Raw genomic sequence first — 14,867 nt, 5'->3', positions numbered from 1 at the left:
TTGCTTCGATCGTAAGTGTACGCTGCGTCTCCCGATACCGCAACTTCGCCGCGCCCCAGTATTGTTCGATGAAATTGAGCTCGCAGTGATATTTTGGATATAAATCACAGATATGCCCGCGTGATTCGATGTATTCCTCGAGCCGTGACTTCTGCGCCACGAAATCTGACTGGTTGAATAAGAGCCTCCGGCAGCAGCAATCACTGCGTCCTGGCACACACTTAAACCCCTCGCACTCGGCCCGAAGGCCTTTGGCAGGCCACAGGCCACGTTCGACAATGATCTGCTGCATGCCCTTAAACCAACCCGGTGTCGTAGGGTGGTTGTCAGGCCAGTAGAATTCTTGTGGCTTACCCGTCGAAGGATTGACCCCGGGACGCATCTTGGGCCCATCCTTGTGCAGTCGCCACGTCTCGTGAGGGCCCTTGGGCATCTTGCGAGCAGATAAGGCATCATCTGCACGTCTTTGATGGCTTGGTGCGTTGTCAAAAAGGAACAGGCCAGTGGCGAAGCCATTGGTTCTTCAAGTTGCTTCGAAGACATCGACTGCATTCTCCACCTGCTTCATGAGGTCATCACCATTGAACCAGCCATCCCTATTCTTTCCGGCTTTGAAAATGACCCGCGCTTCGCTGCAGTAATGTCACGGTGAGTACTGATACCTTATCGTAACAAAAACTCACTCATTATGATCCGTCAAGCGTCCCCCATCGCCAAAAGTGCAGGTCGCAGATCTCACATTATCATGCGTTGTATGACTCATCTTTATTATCTTGCACATCTTTCTAAGTTGCCCTCTTTCTGGTACAACTTTCGTCCTGGGTCGCCACAGCTTTCTTTCTATTTGACATCTTCAACTCCCTCGCCACATCATGCAGTGGCGCTATTGGCCGAAAAGACATGCATCAGCGAAGGAAAGATAACGCACAGGCAATACAAGAAGTACGTACTGTCTCATACAAACAATTGGACCGAATGTCTATTTCAGTCACTGTCTTCACCCTTCAATGTACTCGGCTTGACCATACATTGTACATCACTGACAGATATTCGTGCCTGCATATGCAGGTACAAAAAATATAATACACCGTTCACCCGCCACGGAATAACTTACACACTTGCTTTACTACTGACGCGCTGACGAGACGAGACCGCGAGGTCAAAACCGAGAGAGAGAAACTGAGTCAACGGAAATGGGATGAAACGAGTCGAGCGCCAGACGTGGCGAGCCGACACTGGTGCGAGGGAGACGAGCAGATGATTGGGGTTGGAAAGATGGACGGAGTAAAGGGGACAGAACGAGTCCGAGTCGAGGGACACTGAGTCGAGAGAACGAATGAACTGCAAATAGAAGGCTTGAGCGATGGAGACGCGCAACAATGTGCGTCGGACAGCTGAACAACATCGCATAAGCACGACTACAAGATTTCAATATGAGCAGAAGAAGGTACTATATACACTCACCGAGATTCAAGCAGCGGAAGCGGCAGAGTTCTGGCGTTGAAGTCGAAGGCGGGCTGCGCGCTGTTCTTGCAGCTTGGTGACTGTCGAGGGGCCGTTCCGTGAGATCGCGGCAGTCGAATTCTGGACGCCTGGCCGCTTGATACCGAAGACGTTCCTGTCGCAAACATCAGTATAAATTGCACAGTATACACGGCACTTACTCGTTCCACCATGCGAGAGTATCGTCGCGCCACTTCTTGTCCTCGAAAAGGGACTTCATGTTCGCCCAAAACGCGGCGCCAATGAAGACACCATCATCCCGGGCCCAATCGTGAATCCCGTTGAGTAGGAAGCGAGCCTAGTACAAGATGTAAAGCGACATTGAATGACGCTCAGTTGGCACTCACCAGAAGAACTGTATAGCACAGACTATACTCATCGACACGGGTAATGTTGTATGTCTGGGCGACAACGTGGCGGCCACCCTTTCGTTTGGTGCCAAGGTTGTCAGCGAGTCGTGCACTGCTTGGTCCCTTGAAGAGGCACAGCCAGCACTAGGACGGTGAGGATCAGTGGCAGTGAATGGCATTGCAAGGGACCAGCAACAGCTCGACTTACCCTGAGCAAAAAAGCGGACTTGAGAAGGCCAAAGTCAAGGTTCTCTGGGTTGTACTCCGTCTCACTGTATGCGAGAGTCGGCCAATTGTCGTGATTGATTTCAAGTTTACGTGCGCCATTGCGGACCTCCTGGCAAAACCTGACAAGACATTAGTCGATGAACAATTAGAGTGAGTAGACGAACTTCTCTGGATCGGCATCAAACTCGTCGCGCAGATCACGCGGACACAACATGCGTGCCGTTGCATGACAGCGCCAGCCTCGAGACTCCTTTTCAAGCTTGGGGTCCGGGGTGTCTATGCCGTTGACACGGGGAAGATAATATAGTAGCTCGTATTTGAGCCGCGAGATGTCGTCGGTTCGCCCACTGTTCTGTGCTTTGTCGATCTAGAATTAGCACTCGGTGTCAACATGCAGATAACCGGTAGAGTCGGAAGCCAGTAAACAGAAAGTACTACTCGCCAAGTCGACCACAGCATTGATGTCAGTTTCGTCCCTGCGTTTCTGCAGCTCAGGGAGGATGCGCTTAATGGTGGGGCAGACAGTGATAAGTCGCTTGAAGGCCTCGAGTATGTATCGCAACTCGGACTTGGGCCTGTTGTAATGTTAGCAGAGCAGAGTTGCATCCGAGTCTCGTACCGCGGATATGGATCTGGCACCTACATGTCAGCGAGATCGTCTTCACCGAGATCAGGCCCTTCGTCGGAGAGGTCGATATCTGGGTGTGCATGAAGCCAGCTCCCGACTTGCACAAGGTGCTCGGAATTCTCCAAGGGCCCTACCAGGCGCGGTATAGCCCGCACTTCCATCCACAGGTCTTTGTAGGTTGGCTCGGCCCTTAGCCGGTGTTAGTGCCAGACATGTCCCTTTGTATCTAAATACGCACTTGCTCATATGCGCCAACTTCAAAGCCTCCTTGAGTCCCTTCATAAACTTCTTGTACTCGTTGCGGTCGAATGGCTTCGTCTTGACAGCCTTCTTCGTCTTGTCCCGACTTAGTCGGCCTGGGCGGTCGCGAGCTTGATTGGCTTGTTCATTAACTTCTGGCGTAGTGTCTAATTCCTGAGCTGGATCACTTTGCGTGCTGGGCTGCGGGTTTCTGGGAGTGGATTGGACTCGAGGAGCGATGGCAGTACTAGCCTGTGTCCTCGATGTCGAAGCCTGAGAGGGGACCGGTGCCGAGGTCCTGGGCCGCTTGCGACGATGCTCGTCTTCGCGGTCCTCACGTTCTTCTTCCAAATCCTGAGCTGACTGAGTTGCGACTTCTTTCTCCTTTTCTTTGCGCCTCTTCGACCTCTCGTGGGTGTGTGTGGACTTTGGCGGTCGTGGTGGCACTGGTGGTGTCGCCGGCCTCGGAGTTGGTTCACGAGATGTTGGAGGGGACGGTGTGTACGAGGCTTGTCGAGGCATGGTGGATGGTGGTTATGAGAGAAGAAGAAGCGGAGAGCGCATACAGTCAATCCGGACTGACTGTATGCGCCCACGTGATCGCGTGCAGTCGCGCGCCGGTGGCTGAGGACGCGGACTTGGGGTTTTTGCTACACCCTGCCATGAGGGCTTACCTGCTCATTCTTGCCACTCTCTTCATGTCCTCGCTCGCAACCATCTGTCTGGGCTGCAAGCGCGACTACGAGACCAACAAAGCACTCAAGTTACATCGAAAGCGGTGCACGAAGAGCATCACCTTCAACCTCTCAAAGCCTGTCACTGCAAAGCGTCCGCGGGATGACCTCGCTCCTGGGCCGGCGAAGGTCTTACACACGGAGGATTTAGCCGTTGTAGTTAGAGAGAGGGAGGCTATAAGGGATGCAGAGATTGAGGTGCGCATGCTCATTTGTATGTTAGGTTTTTCTTCGACTGATCGGTGGACCAGGCTGCTCCTCCACCCGAGTTCCAAGGCCAACCGTTAAGCGAGGATTATGGGACCTCTTCTGCGCGTCTACCCTCACCACCTCCTCAGGACGCCCCAGTGTCCCTCAGTCGCGCAGGCCGAAGGCACCGTGTACCGCGCCGCCTTCGCGACTACTTGCCCACCACTACCATCGGAATACCCTCTCACATCCCAGTACCACTCACTGTAGACAATGACAACGAGTCGAATGATAACCACGCTTCTCATGAGCATGATCCACCTGTGCACAATTCCGCTCAACGCTCCTCTGGCCCGCCGCCTGCACCAGCCAATCATGGTCCCACTTACTACCAGACCTCTCCTAACGAGTTCGGTGTCCTCCGCTGCTACCCCACCCGCCCGGTTGCTGAGCCTCAGGAGGCTACGAGCCTTCAGGAACTCAGTGATGCGCCAACATTATGCCCACCTGCTCAGGAACTCGACGGAACACAGGCGGTGCAAGGGTTTGGTGCGAGGGTTGTCAGGTCTCTGCGGAGCAGTCTGGAGACGGCGAAGGAGTGGTTCTATCCATTTCTAAACCCAACAGTATGCCGTCTCATGGCCTGGGCGAACACTGGCTCAAATCTCAAGTCAAATGTCGAGGTTCAGCGCCTGGTCGACGACGTGTTGCTTGCGCCCGACTTCGACCTCGAGGACCTTCGACGCTTTCGTGTTACACGGGAACTCGAGCGGCTTGACAGCATTGACAAGCCAGGCCATGTTTTCTCCTCATCGGATGGCTGGCATGAGACGTCCGTCAAGATCCCTGTTCCGAAGGAGGGTAGCAGATTCGCTTCCGAAGCTGCAGCACCAACGTTTGAGGTCGGTGAAGTCTTTGTCCGCAAACTCACCGAGGTTGTACGGTGTGCGGCCGAGGCGACGGACGCCTTCCGTTTCAACTGGCTGCCCTTCCGCATGTACTGGCATCGCATCAAACAAGGTCCCCTGTCTACAGCAGCCGAATCCGACTCTGGGAGCGACTCCGATGGGGTGCCTGAGTACGAGAATATTCGCATATTCTCAGATGTTCCGGACACCGACGCAATGATTGAGGAAGATGCGCGTCTTCGCGCGCAACCTCGGAATCCTGAAGATGGCCCTGAGGTTGAGTACGCCATCGCTCCTATCCTACTCTGGTCCGACTCTACGCACCTGGCGAACTTCGGTGGTGCTCATCTCTGGCCAATCTACGTCTATTTCGGCTGGCTCACCAAGTACATCAGAGGCTGTCCGACGAAGTTTGCAGCCCATCATCTGGCGTACATACCCTCGGTACGTTTTATTTGCCACATTAAAGCCTCTCGCTTCAATTCTGATACGCAGTCTCTAGCTCCCTGATTCATTCCAGGACTGGTACCAGAACGTATTCGGCACATCTGCTACCGCCGAAACACTTCGCTTCTGCAGGAAGGAGCTTATGCATGCGATCTGGCGGCTCCTGCTTGATGAAGACTTCATGAAAGCGTACCATGAAGGCATGCTAGTGTTGTGTGGAGATGGCATCCTTCGACGCCTTTTCCCTCGGTTCTTCATCTACTCAGCAGACTACCCCGAGAAGTAAGTCATGATTTCCCGAGTCACACGATAGGCGTACCCGGTCGCTTTATTAATCAGCTTATGTACCACAGAGTCTTACTTGCATGCATCCGCTTTCTGGGACTTTGTCCCTGCCCTCGCTGCTATGTCAAGAAGGACGATGTTGTGGACATGGGCTCGAGTGCTGACAACAAAACTCGGCATAAGATCCGCGTCGACAGACCCGGACTTCATTCACTCATCAATCGCGTTCGAAACTGGGTTTTCAAGCAGGGCTACTCACTCACGAGCAAGTTTCTTCGTCGCATTATTGATCCTGTTTCCATTCTTCCAACACGTGTAAGTGTCTTTGTACATTGTGACCAAACTGGCATGCACTGATTCCAATGTAGAGCGCATTCTCGGAACGCCTAGCCGACACAGGCTTCAATTTCTACTCGTTATTTGTTCCTGACATCCTGCACGAGTTTGAGCTCGGAGTCTGGAAGGCAATCTTCATACATCTCCTGCGTATCTTATATGCAGAGGGTAAGGATCGCATTCAGATTGTCAATGAGCGGTGAGCGCTGTCATGCCTCGAGTGATATCCCAACTCTCTTTCCTTACTCCATCATATTCAGCTTTCGCAAAATCCCACCATTCGGACGCAGTACAATCCGACGATTCTCGCGCAATGTCTCTGGGCTGAAGCAAATGGCCGGGCGAGATTTTGAGGATATTCTGCAGGTAATATATCCCTATTACTCTTCCGATTTGAGGTCTTACAACTCCTACTAGTGTATCATGCCTGTGTTCGAAGGCCTGCTCCCTCCACCGCACGATGACCTCGTGATGAGCCTTCTCTTCACGCTCGCTTTCTGGCATGCACTCGCCAAACTCCGCTTGCATACTGAGGAAACAGTAGCGATCTTTCACGGCGTCACCTGGGAGCTCGGCAGGACTACTCGTGAGTTCGCCGCAACAACTTGCGAAGCTTACGATACCCAGGAGCTTCCAGCCGAGGAGGCAGCACGAGGCTGTCGAACAGCTGCTATGCGTGCAAAGAAGTCCTCTAGAAGCAAAAAGAAGGTGTCGTCATCGAAGGGTGCCACAAAGAATGCGCCTGGACCGAAGCGCAAGACGCTCAACCTTAAGACAGGAAAGTGGCACAGCCTTGGTGACTACGCATGGATGGTAGGCTGGTATGGGACCCATGATGTAGGAAACACGCAACAGGTGAGTTGTCTCGGTACACCATCCTTTGGTTTCTGTTTGAGCTAACACCATTTTCTCATGTACTAGGGGGAGCAGGAACACCGCCGTGTCAAGCGGTTCTACGTTCGGACGAACAAGAACAAGGCTGCACGTCAAATAGCCCGCCGCCAGCGCCGTGAACAGCTTTTGACTCGATTACTCGAGAAGGATAGACAACGACGTGCTGAACTTACAGCTGGAACTCAACAAGCTCGGCCTCAAGGCAACGACACTGCACAAAAGCAGTCATCATTGAATAAGACAGTAAACCGTCCTAGGAACGGTACACTCGCGGATACAGCACGTCGTCGAGCAGCCCTCTGGCTCTCAGAAGAGGACCCGCTTCCCTTCCATACCACTCCGAAGGATCGCTATCATATGTCAGACTCCGAACGCCATCACGAGAACATCTTCAGGTGGGCCAATGCTCGACTCGGGGATGATCCAGCTTTAAGGGTGCGTGCACGGTGTTTCAAGTTGTCGAGCTGGCATGGCATGCTAATACTAACCTATCACAAAAGAACTTTGTTCCGAACCTCAAAGACCATCTTCTGTCTCGTCTTACAGGACGTGAGTACGATGGCGACGAGGATACCTTTGGCCCGGATGAGCACGATACCATACAGTTTGTCAATGACCGCATCTACCTCCACAAGGCCCTCCGTATCAATTACACAACCTACGACATGCGTCGCAGCCAGGACTCCATCAATCCACGCAGGCAGGCGGACGTCATGCTCCTCGCACCACACGAAGACGATGGAGACTCGCAAGCGAACGCCCATCCCTACTGGTATGCCCGAGTCATCGGGATCTTTCATGTGAACGTGAAGCACCGCGGGCTTCTTTCGCGATGTAAGGATGTCCAGCGCATGGACGTTCTCTGGATTCGTTGGTTTGGTCGCGACCTCAGTGAACCCGGGGGTTTCAAGGCTCGCCGCCTCCATCGCGTAGGCTTCATTGATTCTGACGAACCTAACGCTTTTGGTTTCCTCGACCCTGCACAAGTGCTTCGCGCAAGCCATCTCATCCCGGGCTTCACACATGGCAAGACCACAGAGTACCTCCCACCTTCGATAGCTCGTCAACCTGAGGACAACGACGAAGACTACATATATCATTATGTCGGAATGTGAGTACTACAATCATCTCATGCATTGTGTCTGCTCACTGTATGACAGGTTTGCTGACCGTGACATGGTCATGCGGTACCTCGGTGGCGCAGTTGGCCACAAAGGCCTGCCATCGAACCGTATCACCATCCAGCATCTGATAGACAAGGTTCGCAGGTTCATTCACCGCTGCTCTCAAACCCGAAGCATTCGATACCCGAAGGAGACCTTGAACTTGAACGATGCGCTCGTGGACAAGCTTTGGGCAGACACAAATGCGCCAAGTGCCGACTCGCCGGATGTACCCAAGAACGACGCGATGGCTGGTGGCGACGCCGAGGATTCAGACACGGAGGAAGAGGATGCAGTACCAAGTGACGAAGAAGACTTTGGGTATGGCTGGGACTATCCTGAAGATCAAGAAGATGACGAGACAGCAGGCGAGGAGCCAGTGGACGAGCAAGAGGTAGATGACGAAGCGGAGCTTGGGCCGGAAGACGACTATCCTCAGGATGATGATGAAGATGACGGCGAAGGCTATGCGCCGCTCTGATCGAACAGTGAGTGAGCACGTTGCTGTAGTAGTCACTCTCCGTATTTACATCAAGCTGAAATGATGTTCTGCGACTAGCCTACATGGCGTACTACCCGACGTGGCAGAGGCTATCATTCTTGTATCCTGGAAGTGACCGGCTGTGTAGAAGATTCCCCGCCGTACTCTTACTAGTGGTGCGTCCGAGTCGAGCACCGAGTCTCACCGCCGCCGCGAGGTCACTTGTACTGATTGTATTTGCAGTGCTACTTACAAGTGTATTATCCCCACGATGCAATCTGACATGCAGAGCATATTTACCAAGCCGATGAGATGTATCGCAACACAAAGGATGACACGGAAATCCGAGGTTGGGCTTCGCTCGCCAACTGCGACAGTTGCGCGCGGCCTGCGGGCGCCTGAGCCTCGTCGCGGCGCTGCGAAGCGCCCGCCCGCACGGCTCGACGCGCGCGGGCATTGTGCATGGGGGATCATTCTCTAAGGTATGGAATTCTGACGGATGTCTAATATTGTGTATCTAATGTGTCTCTGTCAATTTTCAGGACCCTCACGTAGGATGTGCTCATGCTACAGCATGAGCAATGATCTCACTTGGGCGGGCGCTTGACTTCGAGTCGCGCGCGTCGTCTCGCCGCGCCTGAGTGGCTGGACTCGCACAGCCTTCAATATGCGTAGGCCCGTAAGTGCCTGCAACGTCCCCGTTTCCGACCAAATTCTATTTTGGTAGGTCGGCAGATACCTCAGGAATGGTGTCGTACATGACTGTTACACGCCGCGCTGCCTGAAGCGGCGCTGAGAGGGCCAATTCTCTGCGCATGTCTTCGCACTTCTGGTAAGTTGTCGAATTACAATGACATTCCGGAAAGCTGCTTACATCCAAACTCACGCCTTGGGGTCTTCGAATTCTCTCCAGTTATCTTGGGAGCGAATACTAAATCTTACGAGGTGAGCAATATAACTCACCGCTTGTGAAATCATTATCCGGCGCTTTTGCTGATGCCATTCCGGGACGAGGAAGTCTGAAATCATGATTGACGAGCCTTCGCCTTTTGGCAGCGGTTTCACCTTCTCGCTCTCGTGGACCCATTTGGTCTTGCGACGATCGTTGGCGTAGAACGTCGACTCGTCATGTGTCACAAGGATAAGCTTGAAGCGACCGGTCTGTGGGACAGGGAAGCCATGTTGAGGTTCTATCGGATTTCCATCTTCATCGAACTTTGTCATGCACTTCTCATACTCTTTCCAGTGCACGACGAACCCATTCCGGTAAGCCACGATGTCCTCCCTTTCATGTCCATCGATATACATCCCCTTCCGCACGCGTGTATACCTCCAACTCAGCTTCTTCAGCCAGCGCCGCCCTGTCCGAGCCGACTCGGAGATTGTGACTGGCTTCCCGGGCCCACCATTGACTGCGGCAAGCTTTTCTTGTACTTCTGGCTTCGCTACATAGTCAACAACATCTTCGGCACGGATGTACTTCTCCGCTTTCGAGATCTCCATCAGGTAGAGCTGGAGCTCGTGCGCGAAGTCTTCATCTTCAAGGATAGACGAGTGGAAGCGACCATAACGGTGTAGTGGAAGGCTACCATCACGAAGATATTGGTGGATCCAGGTGCGTATGTTCCGTGCATGATTGATACCATGGCCTAGGGCAGCATCAGCAAATTCGGCAATTTCTGAGCATCTGACCGGCTGACAGCCACCTCTCAGAAGCTCAGTTCACTCAGACTTACCAGTCACCTTCAGAGACAGACAGTTGCCAGACAGGTACAGTATCTCTGCCATGTACTCTTACACTCGTAATTTCTAGCTTGTACAGTACTCATACAATCACACTTACTGTCTGCGTACATCACTCATGCCCTCGACAGTAGCACCAAAGCTACTTTAGACAACATTGGCCGTCCAGTACCATTATATTGCATAATTAGCTACTCGTGTACATACGTAGATAGATTTACGAAGCTCCGCCGCCCGTTTGTCGGCCACGCCTGCACGCACGGTGTTAGCCCTGCATGTTCACGGTCACTGTACATGTCGTGCTGCACGTTGTTGTGCCCCGTGCCCGCCTGCCCGTGTACCTTTCACTTGTATGCCCACTGTCCGTTCGACGGCTGTGTCTGCACACAGGGCAATTGCCCTGCGCGCTCGCGGTCGGCGTACATATCATCCTTCACGTCGCCACCTCCTGTGCCTGCAGTTAGCAAGCTTGCTCGTGCACGTCTGCACTCACCCGTCTGCATCACCCTCGCCCGTCCCTGCCATGCGCTCGCCTTTTCCTGCTATATGCTCACCGTTCACACCCCTCCCGCCCGTCCCCCCGCCTTCCTCTCACCGCTGTGACTGTGTCCGCGGTGCGTTTCTTGGCTGCGTTTGCACGTAGCACCTCTGCTGTGCGTCGGGGGCAGGCATGGCCTTGGTGAGTCTGGAGCCCCAGTTGGAAGATTGCGAAGGACTGCATTTGCCGTGCAGGGAACGAAAAAGGCCGTGGCCTGCACCCGTTCGCGAGTAAAACAGACAGTGAGTAAGCAAGTGAAGAACCGGCGGGTCGGCGGGCGAGCGGGTCAGTGAGCAAGTGGAAGGGCAGTGGAGCAAGCGGGCGGGAAAACGAGAAGATGAGCAGGCCGGCAGGCCGGTGAACGAGTGAGTGAGGCATCTGGCCCTCTCCCAGGTTCTTCTCCTCGTGTTCCTTCAGCTGTGTCCCTGCCGTGCCCTTCAGCCCCGCCGTGGTCAGCCCAGGACCGCTAGCCGTCACGAGCACATCCCCGACCGCCGCACTCACGTTCTGCATGCTCACGCCCGCATCTTCCGCTACCGCCACCGCCTTCTCCCGCGCCGTCGTCGTTCACCGAAATCCTTGTCGAGGCGCTGGACTTCGGAACGGGCGCCGACCCGCTGGCTGCACGACATGGACCTGGCCCCGGAGACGTTCGCGGCGGCCTTCCGCGCGCTCACCCATCTCCGCGAGCGCCGGCTGCACGAGAGCTCCATCTCGGACGAGACGCTCCGCCTGCTGCATGGCCCGCATGGGCTCTGTCTGCGGCTCACCAAGGTCGACTTCCGGTGGGGCGGGCATCTGGGGGGCAAGGCGCTCGTCGAGCTCGTGCGGAGTCGGTTGCCCGACCGGAGCGAGGTGAGTGAGGGAGTGAGGTGGATGTCTAGTCGAGTGAGGTGGGTGGGCAAGCCAGGCAGGTCAGCGAGTAAGGTCAGCGAGCCAGCGGGAAGACGTACGGGCTGATGAGAAGGCGAGTGGGCGAGAAGATGGGTGGGCGAGAAGACGGGTGGGAGAGAAGACGGGTGGGCGAGAAGACGGGCGGGCGAGAAGACGGGTGGGCGAGAAGACGGGCGGGCGAGAAGACGGGCGGGCGAGAAGACGGGCGGGCGAGAAGGGCTGGCGAGCGTACGCATGCATGCGCAAGTGGGCGAGCGACTCACCTGGGTCCTGTACTAAATCTGCAGGGGCCCGCCTCCCTCGACTCCATGTTTCCATCACTCTTCTCCGTCGCGTCTTGTGTGTCTTGACGCTACCGCGCAGCGTTGCAGTGTCGAGGTTGAGGCGACGTGGACGTGGAGGAGGCAACTCGCGAGAAGTGCTAAGCGCCTCTGCCACGACACGTCACGCGCGTTTGCTGGACTTCTCCTCTCGTCCGCCTCTACACTACTGTCTGTCCCCTCCTTCCCATCTGCTTCGCCCTTGTTCCCGCCCGCTTCACCCTCGTTTTCCCGCCGCCGTCCACCAGTACGCACAGGCAGGCCGGTCCTCAAGAGACAGAACATCTCAATCGGCGATTTGGACCACTGCACGGCCGAAGACCGCGCTGTACGCGACCGCAACGAGCTCCAGCGATGCGCCAAGGGCATCGCTGGATGCTCGTGAAGGATCACCACGCAGGAAGGAAAGGGGGCTGCGGCCAGAAGGGCCAGTAGTTCAGGTGAGTGCACCGTCTTTCACCTCGACCCCGTAGCCAACCGCGGCACGTCCATTCGTTTGTATGCTTGTGTACTTACTCAGCGAGCTGCCCCGCCCGCTTGTATGCTCGATGGCTGACCAGCCCGCCGCCTATACTCGCATCCGTCCACTCACCCGCGCACCCACTCCACCCGCCACCCGAGGGACCGTCCACTCCGAGAGCAAGATCGTGCCGCTCAAACAGGCCTCAGCCAAATTCGGCGCTAAGCTCGTCATCGAGGGCATCGCCAAGGTATGCATCTTCCTTCTCACCATACGTCCGGCACTCATGTTCAACGCCCAACAGGAAGGGCGTGCTCAACAAAGCCGTCAAGTGCATTGATCTAATCCAGCCTACAGCCGCGCCCGCACACACTGAACGCCATCGAGCCCGACGAGCAGATCATCCTCGCGATGAACGGCACGTTGCGCATCCTCGAGCCCACGCTCGCGTTCGAAACGTCTGTCAAGCACGCCGTCTACGTTTCCACATGTGGTGTGATCTGCGAGCTCGGGACGACACCACGGCGGTTCTCGGAGACGGACTAGAACGAGCATGCCGCACACTCGTCAATTCGCCCGCTCGCCATTTGTATGCACGCCTCTGGCTGCTTGCTTATCCAGTGCCTTTTTGACCCACTCACCCGTCAGCTCGTTCACTGGCCCGACGCGCATAGGCACCGAGTATGAAACAACGAGCAGCAGCGAACCTGCCACACGCAAGCCCGACACAGGTGCGGGTCCACTGGGCAGTAGCTCGCACGAGTGGACTGTACATAAGTATTAGCGGGTGGTATTTTGTACAGTAGTAGTGATAGAATGCAATATATGTGATTTAAAAAAGTCGATTCCGTATGTCCTGGCTGAAGTGGCTGATGAACTGGGCAGTCTGACAAGCTGTCTGAACGTTCTGAGGATCCTGTCTGACGTGTTAACATCGAAAAAAGTTGAGGTCATGAGGGCTGAAAATCTGAAGCAATCTGAAGCAATCTGAAGGCTTCTGAAGGCTTCTGAACCCCCTGACAGGGCTGTCAGACAGATTTCATGTTTTCCTGATGCAGTTGCAGCGACGAGAGATGATTGCCGCCATGTGTACGACATCCGTGGGTCGAGCCAGAGATTGAGTGTCCCGACCATGGCGGTGATGCGTGAGCGAAAGAAGACATCAATCTTCTTATCCTTGCTTTTCACGGTGAGTCTTGCCACTGCTTGTCTCAGTGCGGGGAGATCATGAATACTGAGCTTATTCAGCGGGTCGTCTGCAGTGTCCGACTCGTCATTGGAAGGCCTCTCTTCATGTGGGGATTTGGGTTCGGAAATTGATGCGAGGAGCTCGCGGATGCGTTCAGGTGAGAGTGTCGCTCGCGCGTGTGAATCCGGTGTTGTATGTAGATCATCTGAAGGCGGCGTGGGTGTCGCAGAAGCTTCCGCGCAACCAGCAGCCTGCGCCGCGGCGGCTGAGGCTCGGTGCAGCGGCAGGCTACTAGATGTAGTAGTGGTTGCTTTCGACATGGGGTTTTCGACCTTTGGGTCATGCTATGTCGAAGACAAGGTCAGTATTTCCAGCATCTGCAGGAGCACTGTTATAGGCTCACAAAATTTGTACTGCTCTCGAAGATAATTCTACAGGCTTCATCAATGTCAAAGGCTGTCCACGAGTCACACCCAGACTCGGAGTCTACTTCGCCCTCTGCATCATCATCCGGCACTGGTAAGGCCTTCACCCAATTGGTGATGAACTGCTGATTCGTCTTTGAAAGCTCCTCTCGTGCCTCGCGACCTTTCTGCGCTCGCCATCGTCTTGCTCGATCCGACATGCCCGAGTATTTGCCCCGCTTCTTCCGGCCACCATCAGCAACTCTTCTCGCTTCGGCAGCGGCTGCAGCAAGCTGCGCCTGCTGCAAGAATGCTGAGAAGGAAGCCAAGGCAGCTTCATCCTCAAGCTCGGCCACCTCATCCTCGTCTTGGTCAAGGTCAGTGCCATCCTCCGAGTCTGAATCCTCAGTCTCTGAGCTACTGTCATGGCAGCTGACCATGTCTGGACAGAACTCCGGGTCAGACTCCACCGAGTCCTCAAGACTCTCGAAGTATGCGTCAAACGCGTCATCAAGTTCCGCAGATCGACGCCGCCGCGGCGACGCTGGCGACTCGTCCCCGCCGTGGCTTGGACCAGTGGTGGGTGTCGCAGTGCCTTGGGTGTTGTCACTGTTAATGTCGATGTCACTTTTTTTCTGTCGGCTTCTATTGGCCTTCGTAAGGTTGCTCCGACGTGCGACTGTGGCCTTCTTGCTTCGCGCCATGTTTATTGACTGCCTACAGCTCACGCCCGGCCTCCTACCTCCCTCGCTGCAGAGCGCCGGAACCATCGGCACGGTCTCCGGCAGGTCACGTGACGCGGCAAAATCCTGAAGGTCTCCGAGCACAACCCTCGCCAGAAAATGTTCAAATCGCGAAAGAAGGTGTTCAGCGATGTTTGCACTTTTGACGAAATAGCACCACCAAAAATATATTTATGTGAGAAATTCTTCC

General features: G+C 54.9%; 5 protein-coding genes across 5 annotated transcripts; 1 reads left to right on the top strand and 4 right to left on the bottom strand.

Annotated features, from left to right (window-relative positions):
- Positions 1-1,470: 1,470 nt before the first annotated feature.
- B0H18DRAFT_1211888 (uncharacterized protein) lies at positions 1,471-3,496 on the bottom strand (the record flags this gene model as incomplete). Its single annotated transcript, XM_048036438.1, has 8 exons — positions 2,948-3,496; positions 2,725-2,898; positions 2,533-2,656; positions 2,246-2,448; positions 2,062-2,200; positions 1,851-1,997; positions 1,665-1,801; positions 1,471-1,618 (listed from the first exon to the last, which is right to left on the bottom strand). The coding sequence occupies exons 1-8, from the start codon at positions 3,469-3,471 to the stop codon at positions 1,471-1,473; spliced, it is 1,596 nt and encodes a 531-aa protein (XP_047892501.1). The 5' UTR covers positions 3,472-3,496.
- Positions 3,497-4,510: 1,014 nt separating this feature from the next.
- On the top strand, positions 4,511-8,691 carry B0H18DRAFT_1105032 (uncharacterized protein; the record flags this gene model as incomplete). Its single annotated transcript, XM_048032632.1, has 9 exons — positions 4,511-5,224; positions 5,301-5,509; positions 5,710-5,827; positions 5,881-6,047; positions 6,109-6,214; positions 6,266-6,703; positions 6,770-7,177; positions 7,243-7,853; positions 7,903-8,691. 9 exons carry the CDS (start codon positions 4,511-4,513, stop codon positions 8,384-8,386), a joined length of 3,255 nt encoding a protein of 1,084 aa, XP_047892500.1. The 3' UTR covers positions 8,387-8,691.
- A 577-nt stretch (positions 8,692-9,268) lies between these two features.
- On the bottom strand, positions 9,269-11,180 carry B0H18DRAFT_1211886 (uncharacterized protein; the record flags this gene model as incomplete). The annotated part of the gene is made up of 2 exons (XM_048036437.1): positions 9,269-10,035; positions 10,931-11,180. 2 exons carry the CDS (start codon positions 11,178-11,180, stop codon positions 9,269-9,271), a joined length of 1,017 nt encoding a protein of 338 aa, XP_047892499.1.
- Positions 11,142-11,986, bottom strand: B0H18DRAFT_1012275 (uncharacterized protein). Its single transcript, XM_048029040.1, has 3 exons — positions 11,667-11,986; positions 11,621-11,634; positions 11,142-11,547 (listed from the first exon to the last, which is right to left on the bottom strand). Exons 1-3 carry the CDS (start codon positions 11,877-11,879, stop codon positions 11,235-11,237), a joined length of 540 nt encoding a protein of 179 aa, XP_047892498.1. The 5' UTR covers positions 11,880-11,986; the 3' UTR covers positions 11,142-11,234.
- A 1,305-nt stretch (positions 11,987-13,291) lies between these two features.
- On the bottom strand, positions 13,292-14,638 carry B0H18DRAFT_1119979 (uncharacterized protein; the record flags this gene model as incomplete). The annotated part of the gene is made up of 3 exons (XM_048034035.1): positions 13,292-13,357; positions 13,410-13,874; positions 13,934-14,638. The coding sequence occupies 3 exons, from the start codon at positions 14,636-14,638 to the stop codon at positions 13,292-13,294; spliced, it is 1,236 nt and encodes a 411-aa protein (XP_047892497.1).
- Positions 14,639-14,867: the final 229 nt, after the last annotated feature.

This window comes from Fomitopsis serialis, assembly GCF_022376445.1.
Source record: "Fomitopsis serialis strain Sig1Antser10 chromosome Unknown B0H18scaffold_41, whole genome shotgun sequence".
Taxonomy (NCBI): domain Eukaryota; kingdom Fungi; phylum Basidiomycota; class Agaricomycetes; order Polyporales; family Fomitopsidaceae; genus Fomitopsis; species Fomitopsis serialis.
The sequence above is the reverse complement of the archived record's forward strand: the minus strand, read 5'-3'. Positions and strand labels throughout refer to the sequence as shown.